At 43.3% G+C, this 27,435-nt stretch overlaps 1 protein-coding gene across 42 annotated transcripts in view; it reads left to right on the forward strand.

Annotated features, from left to right (window-relative positions):
• DOCK9 (dedicator of cytokinesis 9) overlaps positions 1-27,435 on the forward strand; it is a 322,918-nt gene that overhangs the window by 155,616 nt on the left and 139,867 nt on the right. For all 42 annotated transcript variants that reach the window (XR_016212729.1, XR_016212731.1, XR_016212730.1 and 39 more), the window contains exons 3-7: positions 14,342-14,431; positions 18,081-18,163; positions 20,775-20,844; positions 22,430-22,525; positions 23,453-23,587. Coding sequence is in view for 33 of the 42 variants with exons in the window: in XM_070048669.2 (XP_069904770.2) it covers positions 14,342-14,431; positions 18,081-18,163; positions 20,775-20,844; positions 22,430-22,525; positions 23,453-23,587 (474 nt within the window). In the remaining 9 variants the exon portion in view is untranslated. The remainder of the gene's footprint in view (positions 1-14,341; positions 14,432-18,080; positions 18,164-20,774; positions 20,845-22,429; positions 22,526-23,452; positions 23,588-27,435) is intronic.

Genomic DNA, 27,435 nt, shown 5'->3' on the forward strand with positions numbered 1-27,435 from the left:
TGGTGTCTTAAGTTAGGGTTAAGCAGACGGCAATTTATGAAGGATATACTAAATCCATGGAATTCATTGCATGTCTTTCTGCTGCTTATTATTTCCTATGCAAATAGAAAATAAAATCACCATGAGATTAGAAAAACCACAGTTGCTTTTTAAATTGCAAACTGTAGGTTTTTGAAAATTCATCATTGTATTTGGCAGAGTTCCTACAACAGTGGTTAATCTGTGATAGGCACTTTCTATTTATTGAACAAATGGGTGGATTTGAGACCTTGCCATCAGCTGCCTTTGAGGTTGTAGAGCATATCACAAGGTGGCAAATTAGGAAGTAGAAGAGAGGGAAACACAATATGTTTGCGTGTAAAAATATACTAAAACAAAAAACAAGTCCTTCAAGAAAATAGAAATCTGGGCTGGTGCTGTGGTGTAGTAGCCTAAACCTCTAACTGTCATGCCAGCATCCCCTATGAGCACCAGTTCCTGTCTCTGCTGCTCCTCTTCTGATCCAGCTCTCTGCTATGGCCTGGGAAAGCAGTAGGAGATCGCCCAAGTGCTTGGGCCCCTGCACCTGCATGGGAGAACTGGAAGAAGCTCCTGGCTCCTGGCTTCGGATTGGCACAGCTCTGTCATTGGGGAGTGAACCACTGGATGAAAGACCTCTCTCTCTATCTCTCCCTCTCTCTGTCTATACGTCTGCTTCTCAATAAATAAATAAAATATTTTTTAAGATTTATTTATTTATTTGACAGGGTTACACAGAGAGGGGAGATGCAGAGAAAGAGAGAGAGAGAGAGAGGTTTTCCATCTGGTGGTTCACTCCCCAGTTTTTGGCTGCAATAGCCAGAGCTGCACCAATCCAAAGTCAGGAGCCAGGAGCTTCCTCCAGGGCTTCCCACATGAGTGCAGGGGCCCAAGGACTTGGGCCATCTTCTACTGCTTTCCCAGGCCATAGCAGAGAATTGGATCAGAAGTGGAGCAGCCGGGACTTGAACCGGTGCCCATATGGGATGCTGACATTGCAGACGGCAGCTTTAGATGCTACGCCACAGTGCCAGCCCCTAAATAAAATCTTGAAAGGAAGGAACGAAGGAAGGGAGGGAGGGAAGGAAGGAAATAGAAATCCATGTTTTGCCTCCGAATAATCAGGTTCCATTTAATGTTTTTATGAGGCCCAAAATCTTCATGGTCCCTACAAATCAAAGGGCCCTTTCATGTCCATGTCTCTGCGTTTTTCAACTAGGGTTGCCTGGAAGAACTTGGGTGATGCTGAGTGTGTCCAGTGTGGCTTTGGGCAGCCTTAAGTCCACATCACATTCAAATGTGTGCGTGAAATTTAAAGAGGACAAATTGAGCAAGTTCACCAGAGGGCCTTTCCCACCTGCTTTAACCTTTTATCTGCAGAGCATAATCTCTGCTCCTCTGTGTTTGAAATAAGACTTTGGACGGCATCCCAGGAGCTGAAACCCTGCTCCGACAAGACCAGCATGGTGCTGATGAAATCAGGGAAGGATGTGAATGAAATTTCCCTCTGTATAAATGAAGCTTTACACAGGAGAAAATGTGCCCTCCCGAGGCATGACCTTAAAGGATAGAATGTTGGCATATTGGAATATGTAGATAATGAACATGTGTTAACTTGAAGCATATTCACCATGCTAGGTGTTTGCATGAAATTATTGTCCTTGTAGCAACTGAAATTTCGGTCTGAAGAAAGACAACCAGAGTCATACACAGACAACATTGGAAAACAAATGAAAGTATACTTCTTATACCTTCTTCAAGTTATGTCACTGAATTGAGTTCCAGTAGAGGCACGGTGGATGCTCTAGACATAGGGGGTAGTGGTGGCAAGACCCGAGATTTAGTCATCTGACCACAGGAGTTTTAGGGTCAGGTTGTTGCTTAGTACTCTGGGTCATTTGCTAGGTGACAAACCTCCCTAAAACTCACTTTTCCTAATCTATAATTCAGGGATAACATCTGTCCTAAAATGTGAATTCTTACAGATGTGTAAGCGTCCACAGAGATACTGCCATCAGAAGAGCTCTTTGCCCTGCCTTGCGGGAGGGAGCTGGGAGACCCGGAAGCCTATTACACCTCCGTTGTGTCCTTGAGGTAGCATCATTCTAATTTTGAAGGTGGCAGTTTTTAGCTGCAAAGTGACATGGTGTGGAGCAGGCTGAATTTCTTATAGAAGGGAAGCCAGACCTGTCACCTGGCCTTGAGTGACCACCGGGCCACTGTTGGTTTTCTAGATACCTATGCTGTTTTCAGTTGTGAGGTAGTACTTAGGAAGTGATTAAAAACTTGGTTCTTGGTAAAATCAAACCAAACATAAACAACCCAAATCAAAATCTCTTTTAAAAAGGTACTTGGGGTGAGTGTTTGGGCTAGTCTTAAGATACCAACTCCCATATCAGAGTGCCTGGAAGTTTGACAGCCAGCTTTGGCTCCTTACTCCAGATTCCTGTTAATGCAGATCCTGGAAGATAACAGTGGTGACTCAAGTCATTGGATCCCTGCCACCCATGTCGGCAGCATGTATTGAGTTCCAAGCTTCTGGTTTGGCCTGGTCTGGTCCTGGTCATTGTGGGCATTAGTGGAATGAGTGACCATGAGGGAGCATTCTTGCTCTCCCTCAAATGAACTTTAAACAACAAAATGATGTGCTTAATTGATGAGTTAAGTCATTAAGTGTTCTGGACATTTAACATATTTAGTTATATTTACTATGTTTATTAATACATTTTACTACATGGTATGTAATGTACAATTTTGGGGATTTGAGAAGGTTGCAAAATGAAATTTTCGTGACACTCAGATCTACTGAAATATGACTATTTTAGGAAACGAGACATTTAGTGGTAGAAGCAACCTGAAGTGCCCCAGTTGCTGAGATACTGTCGGGAACCCTAGTGATCTCACATGTAAACAGTTCGATCCTCAGTTTTAAACCTCAAGTGCCCGTGCATTCTACAAACATTTGCCTTGTGCCAAGTGTTGTCCTGGGTGTTGAGTAAGCAAAGGAGCTTAACTAGCCACATTCTCACATCTGGTGGGAGATGCAGCAATGATTTTGAGTAGGTTCAGCAGTGTGGCATGTGTGTTAATCAGGCACAGTGTGCTGCAGGAGCCCAGAAGGCAGAATGCACAACTCCACTGCCAGGCAAAGGGGCCTGGGGTGTTAGGGAATCTGGAATCCTTCATGTTACTGGAGGGTTGGAGAAAGACAGAAGTCCAGAAGAGCCCATTCGGTGTGCTGTGAAAGGGCTTAGGTCATGTAAGAAGTTTGGGTTTCATTGTGGCAGCAGTGAGGAGTCATTGGAAGAATTTAAGCTTAGGCTGATGGTATGGGATGTGAGTCTTGGAGAGATGACTGGCAGCTGAACAGAGATTGTAAGAAGGATGGAGAGTGCTGGCATTGCAGATAGGGCGCTGCACTGTGGTTTATGTGAGTGCCGCAGATTGGAGTGTTGTCATGGGTACCTCAGGGAGCATCCTTGCTGTCACACAGGGTGAAGGGTGATGCTGAGTGAGAAAGACCGTTAATGAGGAAGCTTTGAGGACCATGCAGTGAGCAGGGAGCAGCAGGTAGAGAAAACCCTACCTACCCTCAAGAGGGGGTTTGTACAACCTCCGTTAGGTGAGCCAAGGCTCAGAAAGTCCAGGAGAAATGTGCATTGCCCTGCCCATATCAAGGTTCAGCCCTTGCAATGTTGTAATTAGCTTTTTGGGAGTTGTTTCTCATTAAATCTCCCCAAGAAACCTAAATGGAATTCCTTCTCCAGATCCTTGTCCTGTCCCATGTGTTGTTCATTTTTCCTGATTATTACCAAATTAAACATTGAGAATCCTCAGGCAACTGCTTCCCTTCCAATGGAATTGTCTGACGTTAATAGACACTGTGGGTTAGCTGCCAAGACATGAACTATGAGGTGAAATGTGGGAACGCCCTGTGTGAATGTTAGTTTCCAGCCCAGCCTGGTGCTGAACCCTCTCAAAAAGCAAGTCACGTGCTCTGAAGCCTTGCATCTGCCAGATACTTGGAAAGGCCCCATCACCTCTGTGCTCAGTGAGTTGGCAGCGCAGTCCCTGGCGTTGTCCAATAGCAGTGTTTAATATTGTGCTGAAAATGAAGCATTTAATGTACAGATCAGTGCAGCCAAGTGGGGTTCCCAGCAGCTATCAGTGGGACATAACTCAGCAGACACGCAAGGCACCATGCAGTTTGGCTCAGCCGTGGAGATGAAGGGAAGGAGCTATTGGAGCCATCCATCTAACAGGGAGTGGTTTGAAAGTGGAGATAACTTTAGAACATTGAAGTGGATGCTGGCCATTTGGCCCAGCTGAGCACAATAAAATTCAACCTGGGGTTTATCATTTATGAGGGAGCCGGGCCAGGCCTGAAGCATGTTAAAGAGCCTGATGTCACTCGGACTTGCTGGGCTTTGCTTTATGGCTGCATCCACTTCCTCCCCTTTCCCTGCAACTCCACCCTTTCTGAGGGCTGTTCTAGTGGATTAAAGTACAGCTTTTCTGACAAATGCGTAACAAGTCCTCAGTGCTTTGAAGGTATAGTTCTACTAAGTAAGTGAAAACAAACTCAGAAATAAGCACAAGTATGGGATGCTTTCTAGGGGATCAGAAAGAGGAGAGAGTGTCGCCATTTTAGCCAGTGTTGACCGGGCTCTCAGGCTGCTGTGGGCTATTTTGGCAAGCAGGTGCTCTGTGTGGGCCTTGGGGCCACTTCCACCTGACTCCAGGTGGTCCCTAGTCTCAGAAAGTAGCTCATCTTAGAGGTAAGACCCAGGAACCTATACACATGCCCTTTGCTCTCCCAGGGCAGCAGCCCTGATCTCACTGACAGTTCCCTCCGAGAACAGAGCATCCTCTTGTCTCTGGCCAGTGGGCCCTGCTGTCCTCAGGTCACATCCTAAGGAGGCCCCGGGAGATGCTGCCATTTCCTCCCCATCTCTTCCTGGCTGAAAGCTCACATTCCCTCTGGGGCCGGCCCTGATGTTTGTTTTGCTGTCAGAGGGAGGGCACTCCCAGTTCCTTGTTCCTTTGAACAGAGGAGAGGGGGAGGCTCTGTCACTGATCCCTGTAGCCCACCCACTTCTCTGGGATGTGGTCTTCAGCTCATTGTTCAAGTGCTCCCTGGGGAAGGCTGGGCCTTTTGTTTCAGTCTTTTTGTTCAGATGTTGTAAAATATGGTATTTTAAATGCCTGGTGGATATACGTACTTCCCACCAGGAATTAAGAGGATTGTTTTATTATAGTTTAATACCCATTGTACAGTGATTAATAAAAAATCCAGTGCCGTGTGAATTGAGAGGTTTAGAAAAATAATGATGGTATGAAAGCATGACTTTGTTAATACAACTATATTTATTTAAATGTATTTAGTAAATCTTCCCTTTCTTTTAATCCAGCAATTCTCTCCATAAAGAAAACAGCAGAGTATAACAAATGTCAACCAAAGCAAATGCAGTATTTCTTTTTTCTGGATGGAAGCCTTTTATATTTCAGTTTCCCGGTTATATTTATGCCAGTTATATTTCAGTTGCTACCAGTCAGATAAACTGTTTGAAAGAGGTGGACTTGGAATTCCATGTTCACACAACTGTGGAATTCTCAAACCTCAGAGGAAGCCTAGAGATCCTAGAGGACTCTCTCTCATGGATGTGGAAAATCCAGACTTCCCCCACGATTGCACAGCTAATAAGAGGCAGAGCTCAGAGGGGGCTCGGGTTTCCTGGCTCTCCATTCAAAACTCCTTCCAGTATCACATCTCCAGTTCTTCCACGGGAAGTTTAATGAAATGATTCGCTTCACATTTCTCGTGGTTGGAAACATGAGCATGTCAGTTTCCCCAGCTTCAGTGAGGTTAAGGCAGAGACCTGGCCAGGCAGACGTAGGACCAGAGTCAGCAGAGGGGATTCCAAGTTGAGCTGGAGAGCCAGGGTTGCAGGCAGCCAGGAGGCAGGCGCAGTGAGGATGAAGAAGGGACGAGAACTGCCTGGAAGGCCAGGCTTTGAGCCAGGTGAGGAACGTGGCACCTCTGTGTGCTGCCTCTGGGTAGCCCTCCCTGGCTCCCTGCTTTCCACTATGGCTCGGAGCCACTGCCACACTCATCCCAGCTTTGAGAGGGAATCATCTCAGTTGAGACAAAAGTGTTTTTAAAGTTTGAAATATGTCATTCCAAAGCAGCCTGGAAGCAGTTGTAAGTTTGACTCTTGGTGTGGGGGCAGCTCAGCACTTTTCAGCTTCTTCTATGTATATATTTTTCAAAGTGCCGTAGAGAGTGAGCGGGGCTCTCCAGAGTGTGCGCGCCCTTCCTCGCTGTGTGTCCTTCCCACTTTCTCTTCCTTTTCAGTTACTCTGTGCATCTCCTCCCAAGACTCCTAGCCATCCATGCTTGGCCACGTTCACTCGGGTTTCTGTGTCAAAGACTACCAGTGTTTAACTTAAATAGTATTTCCTGAAAGTAATAGAGAATATTTCAAAGTAGCTAGAAGAGGGCTTTTATTTGTGAATTGTGTTTTGTGCTGAGATTTCTATCCCAATGATGATTCTGTCACCGGAGATAAGAGCCGTGGAAGCTATGGGGTTCTTGTCTTCATGCAAGAAAGAACACTGCAGCCATGTAAAAAACATTTTAGTTCATTGTTGACAAGGGCTTTATTACTAATGAGTGAGTACAAATCTCCTGGTATTGACTTAGACTCTATTATAAGCCAGAAAAAAACCACGGAAGTTTAATGTGAATCAGTTTTGCCATAAAGTAGGCTATTATCTAAATGTGACTTTTAATACATAAAATCCATGGAGAAATTAAAATGGAAGATTCACTTATGCTAGAGTCCTCCCTTGTCCATTTCTGTAATGGATCAGACATCTTGTTGTATTAATAATAGAGGAAATAAAACCTTACATGCAAGTCATGCATAGGTACTGGTAGGTTCCTATTTTTGTCTCCATTGACTCTTTTATGCACTCATTCTTGAAACATTTATTGAATACTCAGAACAGAGATGCAGAAGGAAAGATATGTCTCTTGTCATCAAAGGAATTTACAGTCTGGTAGGTGCAAGAAGGGCATCTGCCTGTGGGAGAGTTTTGGATGATGGGGTCAGAGATTGCCTAGCTATTGAGGCAGATTATGGCGGTGGTGGTGGTGGGGGTGGTTTTAAGGTCACCTTGGTACAGGATCAGATCTCAGCTTTGCAAGTCATTATGACCAGAGTGGTCTAGGCTCAGGGGAATTGACTTGTAGCAGCCAATACCTCAGAAGAACAAACCAGAATATAATTTTATTAATGTGCATTGAGAAATAGAATTAACAAGCACATGTAATATCTTCATTGGTTGTGCATTTTCTCCCAGTAGCAAAGTCTAACTGAGAACATGTTATAGATAAACAAGTGACTCAGTGGATTGGACTCAGAGCAAGGTCTAAGAATGGGAAGACTTTGCCAATTGGTAGCACCAAGTGGTGACTGCCTTATTGGTTCCAAGTCCTGTAGTACCCCCGCCCCGGGGGGGGGGGGGTGTCCCAGCCTTTCCTTTTAAAGAATAATACAGATTCTTAAGACACTGCTCCAGCCACACAAACTCGGTCTGTCCGTTGGCCCATTCTTATTCCAAATGAGTTAAAACTATTGACTAGGTTGTAGGTTGGTGGGACTTTAGTGCTTTATTCAAGGCTAATTAGAGAACCAGACAGATTTTCCTTTGATATGGGATATATGTTTAGTTCTAGGTCAAAGGATCTCATTTATTATGTCTTGATTTTACTTTTTTTTTTTTATAATTTATTTGACAGGTAGAGTTACAGAGAGAGAGAGAGAGAGAGAGGGAGAGAGAGAGAAAGGTCTTCCTTCCATTGGTTCACTTCCCAAGTGGCCACAACCGCCGGAACTGTGCTGATCCAAAGCTGGGACCCAGATGCTTCCTCCCCGTCTCCCATGCGGGTGCAGGGGCCTAAGTACTTGAGCCATCCTCCACTGCTGTCCCAGGCCACAGCAGAGAGCTAGACTACAAGAGGAGCAACCGGGACTAGAACCGGCGCCCATATGGCTTGCCGGCACCACAGGCGGAGGATTAACCTAATGCGCCATGACGCCGGCCCCTTGATTTTACTTTTTTAACTTCCCAAGGGAAAGCTTCTTTCTGGGTTTTCTTCAGTTGTACCGAATACAACTTGTATTCATCCTTTGCAACTTATCTTAGTGTCTCTCCCTCAGCATACTTTTTCCTGATGTCCTCTCTTCTCTTTCGATTTTAGAACCCCCTCTTTTCTTTCTTACCATCCAGTGTGTCTGTGCTGTTTCCCTATACCCTTCTGTAGTACAAACCACATTCTAGTCATTCAGTCCCTCCTTATCCTCTTCCATGGGACTCTGAGCTTTATATGAACTTGAGCCTCCAGTCTCTAGTCTGATTCTAGCAGAAAGTAGGGAGCCATTAAAGGTTTGGATGCATACACTGATAAAGTAATATTCATGCTGAGCCCTCAAATGATCAGCTGAATATTTTTCCTGAAGAGAAGACACTGTGGTGTACTCTGAAGTCCAACAGATAACCTTCTCTTATTGTATGTGACCTCTTTTAGGGCCCTGGCTAAGTAGAAGTGAAATAGGCATCTCCCGAGTGTTTCTGTGCACTGTACTGTAACTAGTAGTTGAAGTGCATTTTCATGAGAATGGAAGGATTCCTCAGTGCTGTTATTTGGAGATGTTCCTAGTCTCTTACAATGTCCTCTTTTTTTAATGTATAACTTTTTTTAAAAAGATTTATTTATTTATTTGAAAGGCAAAGTTACATAGAGAAGGAGAGGTAGAGAGAGAGAGAGAGAGGTCTTCCATCCGCTGGTTCACTCCCCATGTGGCTGCAAAAGCCGGAGCTGTGCTGATTTGAAGCCAGGAGCTAGGAGTTTCCTCCAGGTCTCCCCTGTGGTTGCAGGGGCCCAAGGACTTGGGCCATCCTCCACTGCCCTCCCAGGCCATAGCAGAGAGCTGCATTGGAAGTGGAGCAGCCGGGTTTTGAACCGGTGCCCTTATGGGATGCCAGCACTGCAGGTGGTGGCTTTGCCCGGCAAGCCACAATGCCGCCTCTAATGTATAACTTTTTATTATAAAAATTTTCAAGTGTATTTAGAAGTATGTAGAAGTAGAATAATCAATAAATTCCCATGTGCCTATACTAATGTATAACTTCTTATTATAAAAATTTTCAAGTGTATTTAGAAGTATGTAGAAGTAGAATAATCAGTAAATTCCCATGTGCCTATAAACAAGCTTCAGCAAAGATCAACTTTCTGTTCATATTGTTTCATCAATCCCCTAAATGTACTGTGTTTTTCTGGAATGTTTTAAAGTAAACCCTAGACATCACATTACTTCAACATTTAAATGCTTCATAGTATATCCCTACCAGATAAGAAAATTAAGGAAATAATAATAAAAGTGTCTCACCCAGTGTCACAATATAACTTCAAAAAATTAAATGATACCTAGTACATCTTTCTACAATAGTTTAATTGAGACCATAGTCCAAATATGCTCCACAGATTTCATTTGGCTGATACATTTCTTGTATCTCTTTTAATGATATGATTGTTTCCTCATTCTCTCTCCTCCCTTTGCATGTTATGAAACTGTTGCATTTATCCTGTAGAATCTCACACATTCCAGTTTTCACTGGCTGCATTCCCTTCATATTGTATAGCATGATTCTCTCTTATTGTATTTCTGAATTACCTGTAGGCAGGTCTGGGAGCATCTTATTGATCATCTCGTTGCATTCCATCAATAGATGCATTGTATTAGGTTATATTGTAAAGATTTATTGGTAATAATAGTGATTAACTTAAATGCCATTCATCCCTTGTAAAATTCCCTATCAAATTTTCACCTAAGAATTTTAACATCTATTGATGGCTTTGTCTAGATGCATTATTTAATTGGATATTGTGAAATGGTGCTCTAGTTTTATCATTCTCCCTATATTTATTTGCTTTGATTCTTTTCTGGGGGGCGTGGGAGTAGAAGGATCACTGTTCTAAAGAAGTATAGACAAGGGCTATAAATAATAATCAAATCTTAAGATGTCAATTTCACTCATACATTATTTTTTGGGGTGCTCTATATATTAGCTACCACAAATCAGAGAAGACATGGTATTTGTCTTTTTGAGTCTAGTTTATTTCACTCAGCATAATGGTCTCCAGTTACATGAATTTTGTTGCAAAAGACAGGATTCATTCTTTTTCATGGCTGAGGAGCATTCCATCATGTATGTATACCATATTTTCTTTATATAGTCGTCAGTTGATGAACCAGTGTCCTTTTTTAAAAGATTTATTTATTTGAAAGATAAAATGACATACAGACCCCCATCACCACCACCAACACTACCACCACCACCACCATGCACATGTGCACACACACACTCACACTCAGAAGGAGAGAGAGAGACATATTTTCCATCCACTGGTTCACTCCTCAAATGGCCACAACAACTGAGGCTGTGCCAGGTTGGAGCCAGTAGCCAGGAAGTCCATCTGGGTCTCCCATGTGGGTTGCAGAAACTCAACTGAGCCATTGTCTGCTGCTCCCTGGGTGCTTTATGGAGCTGGGTTAGATGTGGAGTAGGCAGGACTTGAACCAGCACTATGATTTGGGATGGGGGCATCCCAAGTGGTGACTTAACCCACTATATCACAATGCCTGCCCCATTACAGTGTTCTTTAAGTTATCTGTTGTTGTGCAGTAAACCATGTCAAAGCCTATTAAGGAAGAATAATTTATTACTTCTCACAGTTCTGAAATCTGTTCATAGTTGAGCTGGCTGGTTCTTCTGCTTCACTTACTGTTTGTGTAGGTTGGGAGGTCCTAGATGGCTTCTTCACTCTTATTGTGCTACCTTTTCTGGGTTGGCTGAAACCAGCTGGAGACTGGTTCTTTCTCTGTGAACATGGCTTCTCCATATGTCTGGCTAGAACTTCCTTCCACCATGGTCTGAAGATAAGAGAATTCTTTATATGATGATGACTTGCATGAAGGAGAAGGTGGGAGCTGCCAGTTTTCCTAAAGTCTAGGGAGGGAACTGACTCACTGTCCCTTCTCCCTCATTTTATTGGCACAGCCCAGGTTCACAGGGAAGGAAATAGCTTCTACCTTTGGTGTGTGAAAAGCAACACACATGTGAGGGGAAGGTTGCAGCCACCTGGAGGTTTTCTGAAACAGAGTTAACATTATGTGAGTGAAGACATACACATAAAAGTAGCAGTTAAACTAGGATACATGCTAAAGAAACAAACCTTGCTGTTTAGATGAAATCTCTGAAGGAAGCACATGGGCTCAGTCTGGTCAGGAAAGTGTGTCAAAATCAAAGTTAAAAATTGATCAGTGATTATTAACGTGTAAACCTGAGTTAAAGATGAGGACCATGGGGTTGGCATTATGACATAGCAGGCAAAGCTGTAGCGTGTGAGGCCAGTACCCCATGTGGGCACCAGTTTGTGTCCCGGCTGCTCCATTTCTTATCCAGCCCCCTGCTGATGGCCTGGGGGAGGCAGCAGAAGATGGCCCAGCTACCTGCGAGACCCAGGTGAGGGTCCTGGCTCCTGGCACAGCCCTGGTGGTTGTGGCCATCTGGAGAGTGAAGCTGTGCTTGGAGAATCTCTTTCTCTCTGTCTCTCCCTTTCTTTCTGTAACTCTGACTTTCAAATAAATAAATAAATCTTTAAAAGAAATGAGGAACATTCTGCTCTTTGATCTGTTAAAATTCAAGTCTCTCTTTAATGATCTAAAGCTGTTTTCTTTTTCAAGTTGGAACATAATGGCATTTTGATAAATGATTAGTTCCTATTATTTTTCTCACCAGAGAAGTGTTTGGAAAAATTGGTAATTATGCTGGGCAAATCTGTAGTAAACTTTTCTTGTGCTACAATCAGAAATGGGCTGCAAATGGCTCTGATAGTCCCTTTTCTTGATCTGAGCCATTTAATGAATTTTTTTTCTTTTTATAAGATTTTATTTGAAAGGCAGAGTTACAGAGACAGAAGGACAGACACAGAGTTAGAGATCTTGCATCTGCTGGTTCACTCCCCAAATGGTTGCCGAAGCCAGGAGGCAGGAGCTTCTTCCAGGTCTCCCAAGTGCAGGAGCCCAAGTATTGGGCCATTTTCTGCTGCTTTCCCAGACCATTAGCAGAGAGCTGATTGGAAGTGGAGCAGCTGGGAATTGAACCAGCACCCATATGGGATGCCTGTGTTGTAGTCAACTGCTTTACCTACAATTCCACAGTGTTGGCCTCTTATGAGTGTTTAAGTATAATTAATTTCAAAAGTCTTAAAAGACCCAGATAAATCAAGAGGGCACAATGAGGATATAGAAAATATCCTTTTTTAAAACTATACAGAATTTCATAAATAATTTCCCTTTAATGATAGCACCTTTTAATTTGAAAGGGAGATAAAAAAAAGAGCCAAATGCCAGCAATAGCCAGAAGTGGGCCAGGCTGAAGCTGGCTTAATCCCGATCTCCCACGTGTGTGACAGGAGCCCAGTTGTGTGAGCCATCATGACTTCTTCCCTGGGTCGGCATTAACAGGAAGCTGGAATCTGGGAGCCAGAGTTGGGAATCAAACCAGTTACTCTGATGTGAGATACAGGTATCTTAACCAGTATCTTAACTGCTAGGCCAAATACCTACCCTTAATTTATAACAATTTTGACAATTTCCACTATTATCGGGTATGCTCCTTTGTGGCTTTTTATTGTAACTCTCTCCCAGGCTTGTGGTCACTTATTTCTGTGGCATTTCATGAAAACAGGTGTGTAATAGAGGCTTGTAATATTCACAATGAAACCAGGACCAAGAGCCTTGCAAGCCCTCCCTCCCACAGGCTGAGTAATGAATAATTCATCTGGACAACAAAATTCCTCCCTTCTCTGCCTTTAAGATAAGGAAGACTGATGCTAAAAATAGGCTTTAAGTTACTTTCAAAGATGGACACAGTGCAAGAAAGAATAAACATAAATGAAGTAGACGCAAAAGGAAGAAAATGTGGGCAGGCAATAAATTTAAGCTGTCCACAGAATACATGGGCTGGAGCGGGAAGCTGCCTCCCATCAAGGCAGAAGAAGAGAAGCAGCTGTCCCAAGATCCTAGCTTAGTAACTAGCCTTGAAGAGACAAGAAGATAGATTGTGTTAGGAAAACGTTTCGTATTGTTTTGATGATCTGTTAGTAGTACCCAAGGATTACAGTCCATGGGAGAAAAAAACATTTTCTGAAACCTGAATCCCAATTAGTGGGGTAGATGTTCTGATATCTTAAAATCTTTTTATTATTTAAAGTCAACATTTAAACTTCATGAAATAAGAACAGTTCTAGGGGCCAGCACTGTGGCATAGTGGGTAAAAGCTCCCACTTGCAGTGCCAGCATTCCATACGGTTGCTGGTTCTAGTTCCAGCTGCTCCATTTCCAATCCAGCTCCCTGTAATGTGTCTGGGAAAGCAGCAACAGATTACCCACGTCCTTGGGCCCCTGCACCCACATGGGAGTCTGGGATGGAGCTCCTGGCTCCTGGCTTCAGCCTGGCCCAGCCTTGCCTGTTGAGGCCATTTGGGGAGTGAACCAGCAGATGGAAGACCTCTTTCTGCCTCTCTCTCTTTCTGTAACTCTGACTTTCAAATAAATAAATAAATCTTTTTTTTTTTTTTTCTCTCAAGAACGGTTCTAGTGTCCAGCAAAGGGAACGTAGCACTCACGGTTCATAGATTCCTCAATGACTGCTGCCTGAGCAGCTTGTCTGTGTGTGTGAATCTGTGCTCTTAGGCACCAAGGCTGTGGCAGTGATCAAGAACCAGATGTAAATGACAATTAACAGAGGGGCGGTGGCCATGGTTTTACAACCACTGAATGCACTTAATGCCTCTGGATGCTAAGGTGGTAAATGTATGTTATGCATACTTTTATTTTATGTAGTAAAAACAGGCAATTAAGGGAGATAAAAGGCTATATAGTGGAAATTAATCAAGGGGGTGGGATGTTAGGAACCATGGAGGGGCCCTCTACTCTGCCTTGGGGTAGAGGAGCAGAAAGTCCTGGAGGGGATAATTGGGTCCCTGATCCAGAAAGGGATTGTTATCCAGATGGGCTTTGGAAGGTTAGGGTACCGGGTGGGGTGTGTTGTGTGTGACCTGAAGAGCCTGTTGGTGGACATTGACAGGGCCCTGGGGTGCCGGCCCTGCTGCAGGGCACTGTGCTGCACTCTGAGGTAGGTGCCTTCCAGCTGCACTTAACCTAGGCTTCCCGTGTGCTTTTGTTTGCAGACAGCCATCCTGAGACGACAGGGGCGGTACCTGCGCTCCACAGTTCCCGTGAACGCGCAAGAGGAAGCACACAGCTTATTCGTCACAGAGGTCAGGCTTCTTTCTACATTAGCTTACATTTTAAAGTAATTTTCCTCCAGTTTCCTTACCCCAGTCTTTAAATGTAGTGTTTTCAAGGAAGTGTCAAAGAAGTAATTGTTCTTTTTTATGATAGACGTTGAAATAGGAGAATAGCATTAGATTTCAAATTCTGAAACTTGGACAGAAATTTCCCCTGGGGTAATTTCTGACTTAAAAAAAATGAGTTTGACAGAATTTATCTCATAGGCTTAGTATAAAGAGTGACTTGTAAATGAATTCACCTGAAATCTCTATCAGATGATTTGATATTGATTTTATCAGTATTTACTTTAAATAGTGACAGCACACTCATGTATGTGTTCACTCATGTCTTCATATTTGCAGGTTATTTTCAAGACTAGTTTAATATGCACGAAGTGGCTGGTGGCAATGAGCAGAGGCTCGTCACTGTGTGACTGTATGACTGTTGGTTGAATGTAGATAACATTATCTTGTTGTGGAGGAAAGGGAGATTATTTCAGTCAAGGTTACTTGTCCGCGCCACCCCCAGCCCGGGCCAGGGTGTTTGTTATTCCAGGTATTTTGATTTCCTTGAAGTGCTTCGTCACTTAAAAATAACGAGTTTTAATCCTCACTTTTCTAGTCAATATTTAGATGATAAATACGCTCCTCAATGAAATTGCATGCTACAAGGATGCTCTGTACTTTTGAGCAAAGACCAATTAAATAATACTTAGTTTTACTTTAGATTTTTGAAAAATTAAATACATATTTAAAAATTTTGAAGTATTCTTGTTCTTCTGAAGAGGAAATCTCCTGCCTTACCCATTTTGCCACTGTATTAGTTAACTTAATGCCAGACAAGTGCAGCCGGATATGATTATGGGATTTTAACTGTTCCTTTAAAAGCAGGAGGTAGGCAAACTATGACCTACAGCCAAAATCTGACCTGCAACCTTTTCTATAGATAAAGTTTTATTATAATACAGCCCACTTGTTTACATATTGCCTATGGCTATTGTCACAATACAACTCAGAGCTGAATAGTTGCAGCAGAGATAACATGAACCACAAATCCAAAAATATTCAACGTCTGGTCTCTTGCAGAAAAAAATCTGTTGAGCGTGTGGCAGAATTATTAATTGCTAACAATCTCTCCATCGATTAAGAAAATGTGGTGTTTGAGGATAACTTTCCTTCACGTTCTTTAATCACTGTAGCTTGAGCAGTAGATGCTTCACTTTATGGTACTGGAGCCAACAGAGCTGAACTCTTTTGGGACCTTTCCACTTGGGTGGAGGGAAATATCACTTCCTTTCCAGAGAAGAATGATCTAGTGGCTTAAAAACAAAAAACCAAAAACTTCAAAACTCTGAGTGTAGCTTCAAAATATCACTGAATTTCCTAAGTTTGAACTGTTCCTCATGTAACCAGCTGGTCATGTTCCTGTTTGGAGGTGCAGTTCTTCAGCCAAGATTCTTGATGGAGCCTGTTGGCTCCTAGACTTTATATATCCTAGGAAGGGATTTGGATTTATTGCCTTATTCAGTGCTTCGTCCTTAGAATTTAGCCTGCTATTGACAGTCAACTATGACTGCTTAAGTATACTTAACGTGGGTACCTATTTTTTTTTGAAAGACCTTATCATTTAAAATATTTGAAAGTTAAAATTACTTTGATTTCCCATCTTTTCTAAGATATTAAAAATGATATGTTCCATTAGTGCTTTCATGTTATTCAAGCATCTACTTATTTGTGTGTGTATGATGTGTGTTTCTGTGTGTGTTTTAAGATTTATTTACTTGAAAAGCAGAAAGAGAGAGAGGGAGAGACAGAGACACACTACTGTTTTCACTCCCCAGGTGTCCACAATGGCTGGGGCTGGACCAGGCTGAAGCCAGGATCCTGAAGCTCCCTCAGGTCTTCCACATGGGTGGCAGGGGACAAGCACTTGCACCGCCTTCCCCTGCTTTCCCAGACACATTAGCAGGAAGCTGGATCAGCTGGCTTTCCACTATGGGATGCCGGCATCACAGGCGTCTGTTTAACCTACTACACCACAATTCCAGCCCCATATTTATTTAGTTTTTAATTGGGCAGATACATTTTATTACATTTTGGAATGATTTTAATGTCCCTCAAGGAGACAACTTCAGTTGCAGAGAATGATGGAAAACTGCCATAGCCAGATGAAGGGAATCGGAGCATGTCTTTCAGACTATGTCACGCATGCGCCTAACCTAGCTGTGCTCATGGAGCTAGGGGCAGTAGTAGGAAAACCCAGAGCTATGGATAATTCAGAAATTGTATTGCTTTTACAATGTTATTTTGATTATGGATGTCTGATATTCTAAGTGTAAATATGCTTTGAGAAATGTTTTAAAGTATTAATATGAATATAATAATATTTTTAAATAATTCTAACTGCATAGCAAAGAAATTGAAAAGTTGCTCAGTGGCCATCCGATTTGCTTCAGCCACTCCGTGCCATTTGTTCTGACTCGGACTATACTGCCTTCCCTTCACGTCTGTGTGAGGAGAGTGCCTGACGTGGAGCTGGGCACAGCATGACAGGAAGCGCTTGTTCTTCTTGCTGTTGTTGCCGGGATTGTTTTCATGAGTTTAGGGGTGGAGGGGGTTTGGTGCCGAAGGCCTTCAGGCATAAACTATGTCATAGAGAAAAAGATTGATGGCATAAATTGTGAAGTGAAATAAGCAGAATAGAAACTTCATTCATCATGTTCATTGCAATCAAAGACAAACAAGGTGAGACATAGGGAATTTATCTACCTAAGGTTTGTTTTTTTTTTTTTTTTTTTTTTTTTGCCACACTGACATGTGTGTAACTGTTGTCAAGAGCTGACCATGCAGAGCACTATTTGAACTAAACCAATGCTAACTACAACTCTTTACCTGTTCATTTTGACTCATTGTGGATGTGGCCTTCCAATCTTATGACAATACATACTATTGGAAAGTTCCTCATGGTTAGATGAATGAAACATGTTGCCCTTGTCTGTTGAATCTCTCAGGTAGCAAGGTAGTTGACATGCAGTCTACGTAGGTCAGTGTCATTGGTGCGCTCCTTGGCAGTGTAGGGGTCCATATATTGTTCATTCTGTATGCACACACACAGATGTCACATGTCACTATGAATTAAAACATCTTTTTTCCTGATAGCCTCACTCTATTCCTTATGAATAAAAGACAAATGAGGACGAGTTTATATGATATATTATCTGAGATAGCTCTAACACTAGTAAGTACCATGAACGTGGTTTTTAAGTTTATACTTCCTGTTCACTTTCGTGTCTTATAAGAGGACATACTGCTTCCTAAGAACCAAGTGCTGTTAATCCAAAAGAGTACATCACTGTGGATATGCTTACAGGCTTAGGTGAAGTTTGTCTCCATGATGTGGTCTCAGATCTGTGCTGCTAAAGTGATACTTCTCCCAAGGGTCATGTTTCAGTGGCTCAAATTCTCCAGCTTCACACACAGGCTTGTGTGGTGGTGGAACTGGAGGCGTTGGCAGAGAACGGGAAAGCACTTTTTGATGTTTGTGTGGGTGTGTCTTCCCAAACCTTCCCAAATGTTCTCTAAAACTTTGTTTTCCTCTTATCCTTTCTGTTTTTAAAATCCCTGTTCCCTCCAATAGTGCATCAAAACCTACAACTCTGACTGGCACATTGTGAACTACAAATATGAAGATTACTCAGGAGAGTTTCGACAGCTTCCAAAGTGAGTAAATTGTCAGACCACACAAGATGGGGCTATCCTCAGGGGAAAGTCTTTGTGCTTGACTCGCTCAGGGAGGAACGGGACTTCATGTGCAGCCAGGGTAATTGGAGAACGCATTCCTAGATGACTTGTGTCTATGGTGAAGCTGTTGCTCACAGGGCCTCTGATTCTAAGACTCAGGCATGGTGCCCTGGTACTGGGAGGTGGTCTCTGTGCGTGTATCACAGATAAGACACAAACAGGTGAAGTGCTTTTCACTGAGAAATATAAAACAAACAAAATGTGCATTGAAACATGCTGCAGTGGATTTTTTCCCTTTAAAATATTATTTTGAAGTAGAGACTTCTAAAAAGCATTTGATAGTAACTACATTTTATGATAAAGAGTAAATCAAGGGAAAGGTATTTTCCCCAATGAATTTCTGTTCCAGCTATAAAGTGTTACCGCCTTCCAGACCAAAGCAGACACAAGCGTTGTGGTCGCTAAAGTGACTCAGAGGGGGCAGGTTGTGCTCCAGAGGCTGTTACGGCCCAGTGCATCCTGCAGTGATGCCTTTGGCAAATTATAGTCAACCTTGAGAACTGAAAGCAAATAACGGTATTTTAAAAGTAATAGCATCCTTGAAAATTTTTTCTTGGAACCTGGTTAATAGATTTTTCTCTGTGTTTGTTGCATCTCTGACTTTGGTCCTTTTTGCTATTCTCGGTGGACCTGGCTGTTTGTTTTTCCTATGTGTGTGGCTCAGCCACTCCTTAAGAGTGTTCAGCCAACTCCTCGGTTGCCTCTCTTTAAAGTTCAGCGGCGAACACTCCCTACAAGTACTGTCTTCTCTACATGGGCTCACTCTTTAGTTCTGTGTTTACCCACTACTCACTTGAGGATCTTCCTAACTCTTCCCATTTGTTTGGCTCAACCCATCTTCATGGACTATCTTGTTCATACTAGGTCGTGGTTGAAAGGTAACAGATAATGGAGTATAGTGTACTTACTAGGTGACAGACTGACTGCTGGTAGAATTTGCAGCCGTGTGATGAGCGAGGGAGGGAGAATTGTAATAGTGGTTGAGAACATAGCTTCTGTGTTCTGCCTGGGTCAACTCTGCCTCTCTCTGCAAACCTCACTTTCCTCATCTGTTAAATGAGCTTAGCTACTCTAATTAAATGAGATATTGCATATAAAGTTCACAAGGCCTAGCACTAATAACTTTAATAAATATCGGCTGCCATTGTTACTGTTGTCTTTGTTATTAGTACCATAATTGTTAATCACTTTAAATTTAATGATCCCATATTCTATTTTCTCCCATAACTTTGTGTTAAAAGTTATTCTACCAAGTTCTTATTTATTAATAGTAACTAATCCACTTTCCCATTTTAAATATACCTACTAAACCAAACTTAGTTTTTTGGAGCTTTCTAATTCAAGTCTCTTGGCTCACACCCTTTGAAAAGCAGTGGCACATACTGTTTTTGTCTTCATCTGAGTGGGCCAGTCTGGGATTTTTGAAGGCTGGTTCCTGTGTTGGAGAAAGAAAATAATTGGTTAGGAAATTATAAAACAAATTTTCTGGGGCTAATGTTGTGGCATAGCAGGTAAAACTTCCACCTGCGATGCTAGCATCCCACTTGGGCACTGGTTCCAGTCCTGGCTGCTCCACTTACAGCCGAGCTCCCTGCTAATGGCCTGGGAAAAGCAACTCAGGATGGCCCAAGTACTTGGGCCCCTGCCCCCACATGGGAGACCTGGAAGAAGTTCTTGGCTCTTAGTTTCAGCCTGGCCTAGTCCCTGCAGTTGTGGCCATCTGAGGAGTAAACCAGTTAAAAGGAGGATCTCTCTCTATCCCTCTCCTTCTGTAACTCTGACTTGCAAATAAGTAAAAATAAATCTTAAAAAAAAAAAAAAGATTATTTGAAAGACAGAATTACAGGGAGAGGTAGAGAGGAGAGAGAGAGGTCTTCCATCCGCTGGTTCACTTCCCAGATGGCCACAATGGCCAGAGCTGTGCTGATCTGAAACCAGGAGCCAGGAGCTTCTTCCAGGTCTCCCATTTGGGTGCCAGGGTCCCAAGGACTTGGGCCTTCTTCTACTGCTTTCCCAGGCCGTAGCAGAGAGCTGGATTGGAAGTGGAGCAGCCAGGACTAGAACTGGCACCATATGGGCTGCCGACGCTTCAGGCCAGGGCGTTAACCTGCTGTGCCACAGTGCCAGGCCCGTAAATAAATCTTGGGGCTGGCGCTGTGGCATAGAAGGTTAAGCTTCTGACTGCAATGCTACTATTCCATACGGGCACGGTTTGAGGCGCAGCTGCTCTACTTCTGATCCAGCTCCCTGCTAATGTGCCTGGGATGGCCCAAGTCCTTGGCCCCCTGCACCTACATGTGAGTCTGTGATGAAGCTCCTGACTCCGCGCTTCAACCCGGCCCACCTGGCTGTTAGATAATTTGGGGAGTTGAGCCAACAGACTTAAGATCTTTCTCTGTGTCTCGCCCTCTCTCTGTGGCTTTGCCTCTCAAATAAATAAGTAAATCTTAAATGAATAAATAAACACACAAATAGATAAATACTTTTTTTTAAAAAAAAGCCAAACAAGTTTTCTTTCTTGTTTTTAAAGCAAAGTGGCCAAGTTGGACAAGCTTCCCGTTCACGTCTATGAAGTTGATGAAGAGGTCGACAAAGATGAGGTGGGCTGCTTGCTTGCTGTTCTCTTTTTGGTTGATGGACTTTATAGGCTTAGCATTTTAGGAAATTACCAGCATTAATCAAAACAAGAACTGGAATGTTTCAGGCAACAGAGGAAGTATTATTTTTTTAATGTGTCATTTGATTGACTAAAATAAGGGCTGTGTTTCAACTTGACCACTTAGCATTTCATGTTCTTTTGGCCCTGTTTGTTTGTTCTAAGATCCCTTTCAAAGACTTGGGTTGGATTTTGGCTACATTGTTAAAAGATATCAAGATAACTTAGACCTTAAATTTAGATTGTTTTCCAGCAGGATATCTTGAAATAAACTGCCAGCTAGTATATGTAAGGTGACTGTTTCTTCAGTGATTGGTCTTAGTGAAGCCTGCTGTTCCCAAGCCCTCTCCCCTTCCGCTTGGAGAGAGGTGTAGCTGGAGAAGTTTGTGAGAGAGGAGGGCATTAAAGGGAGGTGTTCCACCAAGCCAGGGACACCTGATGAGAAGGCGGTGCTACCCACCTTAGTGCATCTCATTCTCCACACTAAATGTTGGATGCTCCATCGTTAAGGTTTTTCCTTAAAAAAAGAAAAAAAAGTCAGCTGAGCCATAACTCCAGCCACTTATGAACTTCAGAGATGTCCATGTTGCAAAAATTATTTTAGAAATTACTTTTAAAATACTTTTGAGAAAAGCAAGTGGGCATTCAAAATGAACCAGGTGTTAAGAACTTAGTCTTGATTAATAGTGACAGGAGAAACAATTGAAACAAGGAAAGGGTGCAAAACAGACAGATAGCAAAATTATAGGCAGGTAAGTTGTTCTGTTATTGCCAGTAATAACCACTAATATTAATGTTGAGGTGGTCCAAAACAAAGCACAGGATATGTCTGCAATTGTCTGATCACAAAGGATTTTCTGGATTGTGTGTGTGTTTCATTTGTTTACTGTGCAAATGGATATGTGCCTCACCTAATTTTAGCATCAGCTGGCAGCCCCATGCCCACTTCTTTAAACCCAGACCTGAACTTGAAGAGCAGTGTCTTTAGTTCCAAGCGATTTCTGTTCACTGTTCAATTCCCCACGTCGCTTCTGTCCCTCTGGCATTCTTCCCTCCTGTTTTTCTCTGCCCCTTCATTCATCTCTCCTTTCTGACCGCCTCACAGTTTCTCCCTTTCTTTATTCACCTTTCCCTGAACTAAGCCTCTGGGAAGGTTTCCAGCAATTTGCTTTTGTCCTCTGAGTATATTTGAGAACATTTTTCATGAAACAAGGAGAGACCTCACAACTGAAGTGGTCAAGCATGGTATGTACTTTCTGTGGGTCATTCAGCACTTAAAAATAAAAATTTGGACTGGAGCTAGCTTTGCCTTTAATGGAATAGGATTTTCAGAAATATGAGCTGATCTTTTTATTTTAGTGCTAAGTGCACTTTCGTGTGACTTCTAGGTAGAGAACCATGGTTGCCTCCATGAAAGGGCTGTGACCAAGTGAACACAAATGGAATGATTTCCCATTGACCAAAATCACGACAAATAGCATAGGAAGTCACGGGGGAGTGACTGCAGTGGCGTTTTCCTTCTCTCCTAGGATGCTGCCTCCCTTGGTTCTCAGAAAGGCGGAATCACCAAGCACGGGTGGCTGTACAAAGGCAACATGAACAGTGCCATCAGCGTGACCATGAGGGTAAGGAGAGTCCCCATCCTTTCCCTCTGCTGAGGGCCGTGAGCGTGATGCTCAAGATGAATGGGCGTGCTGTTGTTTCTGACAAAAGAGACACTGTTTGCTTTAAGATGCTTCCCTGTTGTGCATCTCCCTTGGTACAGCCCTGTCCACCAACCACTCCTCGCTGCCCTCCACAGCAGCATAAGGACACCCTCCCTGGGTGGGTGTGAATCTACAGTCACCGACACAGACTTTCTTCTCTTCATTGTCTGCAAAATGCCCCCTTGGGACCTCACAGAGCATCACTGAGGGCCTGTGTTCCATGCTGACCCCAGGCCCTTTTGTAGAGGTATACTGCAGCAAAGTCAAGCAGACATTGAACACTAAAGAGGAACATCAGAAGAGGGTTCCAAAAAGCGAGGTTAAACTGGGATGAGAAACGATACAGGAGACAAGGAAGCCCAGAGCAAGATCGAGATCAATAATAAAGAGAGAAGAAACCATGGGGGGGAGGTTGGAAAGCAGGGAGATGAAAATTAAGCCAAAGAAATGCTGAGTGTCATCATCCTGGGGCTGGAAAATCGTTCAGTGTCATAGTTCCTGCTGGTGTGTGGATAGGATGCCCTGGGGATTGGAGGGGAACTTTCCATTCTTCTGTGCTGCGTCTCAAAGTGGAACTCCCTGTGCTGCTCTTGGGTTGTTATGTAAAATCCTAAATTCCGTGGGTAAGAAAAGTGGCCTGTGAGTGATATGTGAGCCACATCCTTAGAACTGAAATGCAATGAGACTGTTAGAGGTGATGGAGAGTTACCTGGAGTGATGGCTAGAAGGAGTTTGTTTTAAAGAGAACTGAAAATGGTTTTTTTATGTATGGGTGTGGTCATGCGTTACCAGCAGAGATTATAGCTTTTCATTTTGCAAGAATAACTGTGTGTATTTTTCTTGCAGTCATTTAAGAGACGATTTTTTCACCTGATTCAACTTGGTGATGGTTCTTATAATTTGAATTTTTATAAAGATGAAAAGATCTCCAAAGAACCAAAAGGATCAATATTTCTGGATTCCTGTATGGGTGTGGTCCAGGTAAATTCGCAAAAAATTTTATCATCAAATTTTCTTACATGTAGTAGTACTTTGTGTGAATTAACAGATTTGAGTACATCCAAAATAGCCGTGTTTGTGGCAGAAATAAAACACGTAACTTTAAAATAAATAGGAGCTTGTTTTTCATTATCTTAGACAATGGGAAGTGTCAATCGGGGCAAGGTTGTGTTGAGCACTCTGGCCCCTGGCTCAGCCGTGTTTGAGCTTTGTGACCTTGGACAGACCACTTATATAAAGTTTCTTCATCTCTAGAATTCAGATAATGATGTCTCCTTGGTAAATTTGGTAAGATTACCGGATGGCTTACCCCCTGGAAATATTTAGCACTGTTCTCAGCATCTCAGCAAGGACTTCAGTCATTGCCATCACAGTACTAGTGGGGTGTGGTGTTTTGGTCAAGAGAGAAGATTTTCAATGCAGATCGAGTTCAAATTTCTACTCCACACTTATTGGTTCTTATTATATTAGAGGTGTTTTCTTCCCACTGGGCCTAGTTTCCCCAATTATTAAGTAGGGATAATGTTAGTACCAGAAATGGTTACTGAGAGGATTAGTTAATTAGCACTTGTAACGAGCTGGAGCAGGGCCTGTAAAAGGTAGACATTTTGCCAGTAGTGGATACTTTGTGATCAGTGCTGATGCACTTATAGAGTTACTCTTATAAATTTTCTTACCGTGTAAGGGTGTTAATTGTAAAACATCAGATAGTACAGGTTAAGTGAAAATTTGTAGATTCCCTCTTTCCTCCTCCCATCTCTGCTTTTCTCAGAGCTATTAAAAGTTTGGTCTGCATCCTTCAATATTTTTAGAATTGTCTTTATAAAAGAATTGCTGATTTCCCCATCTGTCCATCCATGCATCCATCCATCTCCTTACTACTTGCTAGGAAGATTGAAGGCAGCACCTTACGCAGATATGTACAGCACAAGATAGGTACAATATGTAGCATAAATTTAGAGTGGAAGTCAGACAGAAGATGGACAAGGATTTGGGTATGGGTCACATAGAGTGGAACTGAGAAAAGAAACACGACTGGACTCTCTGCCTTCTATCTCGGACACCTGTTCAGTCTGCCCATTCACAGTGCATTGAAGACACAGACAAGACAATCAGTCAGAAGCTGACCAAGTAATCCCAGGCAGGCCTTTCTCTTGGGGACCCTCAGACAGAGGGCCCTGTGATTAATGAACAATCTCCCTGACAACTTCTCACAATAGATGCAGTCACCATTATCAGAATTCTCCTTAAAATGACTCTGTAGTGGCCGATGATGTCAGCCAGAAGTTTGATTCTATAAGGAGGTGGTTGTGTGGGACCAGCATGATTAACGTCAGGGAGACAGCTCTCTCTGGTTAGACCACGGGCACACTTGGTTATGTATTTATATGTTTGCCCAAAATTAAATTATGTTTCCACCCAAGGGATATGTTCCATCCAATTGAAAGACTGAACTCCTGAAGGGTAACATTAAACATGCTTCTGCCCGCTCCTCTCCCCCAGCTCACCCACTCCCCTGAACTGTTTGCAGTATGCTTTCTGGCATCTGTCTTCGTGTTACTGGATAACAGACGTTGCTGCTGTTCCTCCAGCAGTTTTGGATGTTTTTGAGAGACTTCCTGCGCGGGTAGGTAGGGTGTTAGCTCCTGGCGCGCTCTCCTGCTCCAGTGCAGGCTGGTTGCCTCCTCTGCCCTGCACAGTTGCTCTCCCGGGATCCCTTCTGCTTTCTTCCGTGTGCTCGGCGCCCTGTTTCCGAGACGCTGTGTCTTCCTCCTCCTTGCTCTCATTTCTTGTTTCAGAGGGGCACATTCTCCAGTCGTTTCCTGAGAAGCTGTCTATGATGATGAGTTTTTGAAAGCTAGCACATCTGCACATATCTTTATTTTTGCATTCGTACTTGGCTCATCGTTTGGCTGGATATAGAAGTCCAGCGAGAGATAATTTCACTTTGGAATTTCAAGGGCATTTTAGTAACCTGTAGATGCTGGTGTCCAGTGGAGGCTGATGTTCTTACTCCATGCTCTTTGTGAGCTTCTCCTTATCGCTAGTGTTCTGAAATTTAGGTCATGTGTCTTCATTTTCTTTTGGTAAACTTTTTTTTTTTTAAACAGATTTAGGCCGGTGCCGTGGCTCAATAGGCTAATCCTCCACCTGCATCGCCGGCACACCGGGTTCTAGTCCCAGTCAGGGTCCCGGATTCTGTCCCGGTTGCTCCTCTTCCAGTCCAGCTCTCAGCTGTGGCCCGGGAGTGCAGTGGAGGATGGCCCAAGTCCTTGGGCCCTGTACCCGCATGGGAGACCAGGAGAAGCACCTGGCTCCTGGCTTTGGATCAGCGCGATGCGCTGGCCACTGGCGCGCCAGCCGTGGCAGCCATTGAGGGGTGAACCAATGGAAAAAGGAAGACCTTTCTCTCTGTTTCTCTCTCTCTCACTGTCCACTCTGCCTGTCAAAAAAAAAAAAAAAAAAGATTTATTTATTTAATTGAAAGAACTGGGTGTGGGGAGGGGGTGCAGAGGCATTTCTTCCATCTGCTGCCTCACTCCCGAAATGGCCACAATGGCTAGGGGCTGGACCAGGCCAAAGCCAGGAGCCTGGAACTCTATCTGGGTCTCCCCTGCGGGTGCAGGGTCCCAAAGACTTGAGCCATCATCCTCTGCTGCTTTCCCAGGCACATTAGCAGGGAGCTGGATCAGAGGTGGAGCAGCTGGGACTCAAGGTGGCACCCATGTGGGATGCCTGTGTCCCGGGCAGCTGCTTAACTTGCTGAGTCACTGCTGGCCCCAGTAAACATTTTTTGTTAAGGTATAGCATACAGATAAAGTATACACATAATAAATGTGTGGCCCAGTGAATTTTTACTGAAATTGGTTCTTCTAGCTCATTCTGGAAACTCTGTCCACGGTTTTCTGGGTACTTTGGTTGTCCTCAGCTCCAGTTGTTCTCTTTGACTCAGCAGGACAGCAGGGTTGTGCACTCTCCTTCCTGTGCCATGGCCCACATAGTGCCTCCAGGAAGAGCTGAGCTGCCCTGGGACTTACCTCATTTAGTTCCTTTCTGCCAGGGATCACCCTGCCTGTTGTCCCCCATCTGAAAATAGCCATTCCATCTGTTTCATCCTGTTTTCTGATAAAGATGGCGGCAGCCACATTGGAGTTCCTGGGGTTGATGCCTGCCTGTCGCAGACCCTGGTAGGCAGTGGTGATGTCTCAAGTACTCGGGTCCCTGTCCTCCCCATGTGAGAGCTGGATTGAGTTTATGGCTCCTGGCTTAGGTCCAGCCCACCCTGGCTGTGGCAGGCATGTTGGGAGTGAGCCAAAGGATAGAAACTCTGTTTGTCTATCTCTCTGCCTCACAGATAAATAAATTGAAAAACATTTAAAGGTATTTCCAGTCAACAACTAATCAGCTTGGGGATATCTGTCAGTAACAATCCACCCTCAGCTGAAAGGTGCCGCAGTGAACAATTTACATGTACCAGAGTGTGCTTACTGACTGTAAACTGTGAAGTCCCAGAATGAATTTATCAGTGCTAGTGAGTTAACTTCTTGGGTAGGATTCCCAAGTAGGAGTTTCATTTGTTTTCTTAGGTTGAGAGACTTTTAAGTTATTTTTTAGCTGAATTTTATTGCAATGACTTAGAAAAAATTTAAAGCCAAGCTAAATAGATTTGGCAACCTCATTTTTAAAGTAGACAGCGGTTATTTGTGTTTTATAGGAGAGTTTTGTTGCTTGTCTTCAGCACAGTGTACAGATGTTTATAAGTACAACAGCCCTGAGCTATCATTAGTCTCTGGGGTGCATTTTAACATCTAAGATCCTGACTTCAATGA

This window comes from Oryctolagus cuniculus, chromosome 9, assembly GCF_051225735.1.
Source record: "Oryctolagus cuniculus isolate XC-2025 breed Fujian yellow rabbit chromosome 9, ASM5122573v1, whole genome shotgun sequence".
NCBI lineage: Eukaryota > Metazoa > Chordata > Mammalia > Lagomorpha > Leporidae > Oryctolagus > Oryctolagus cuniculus.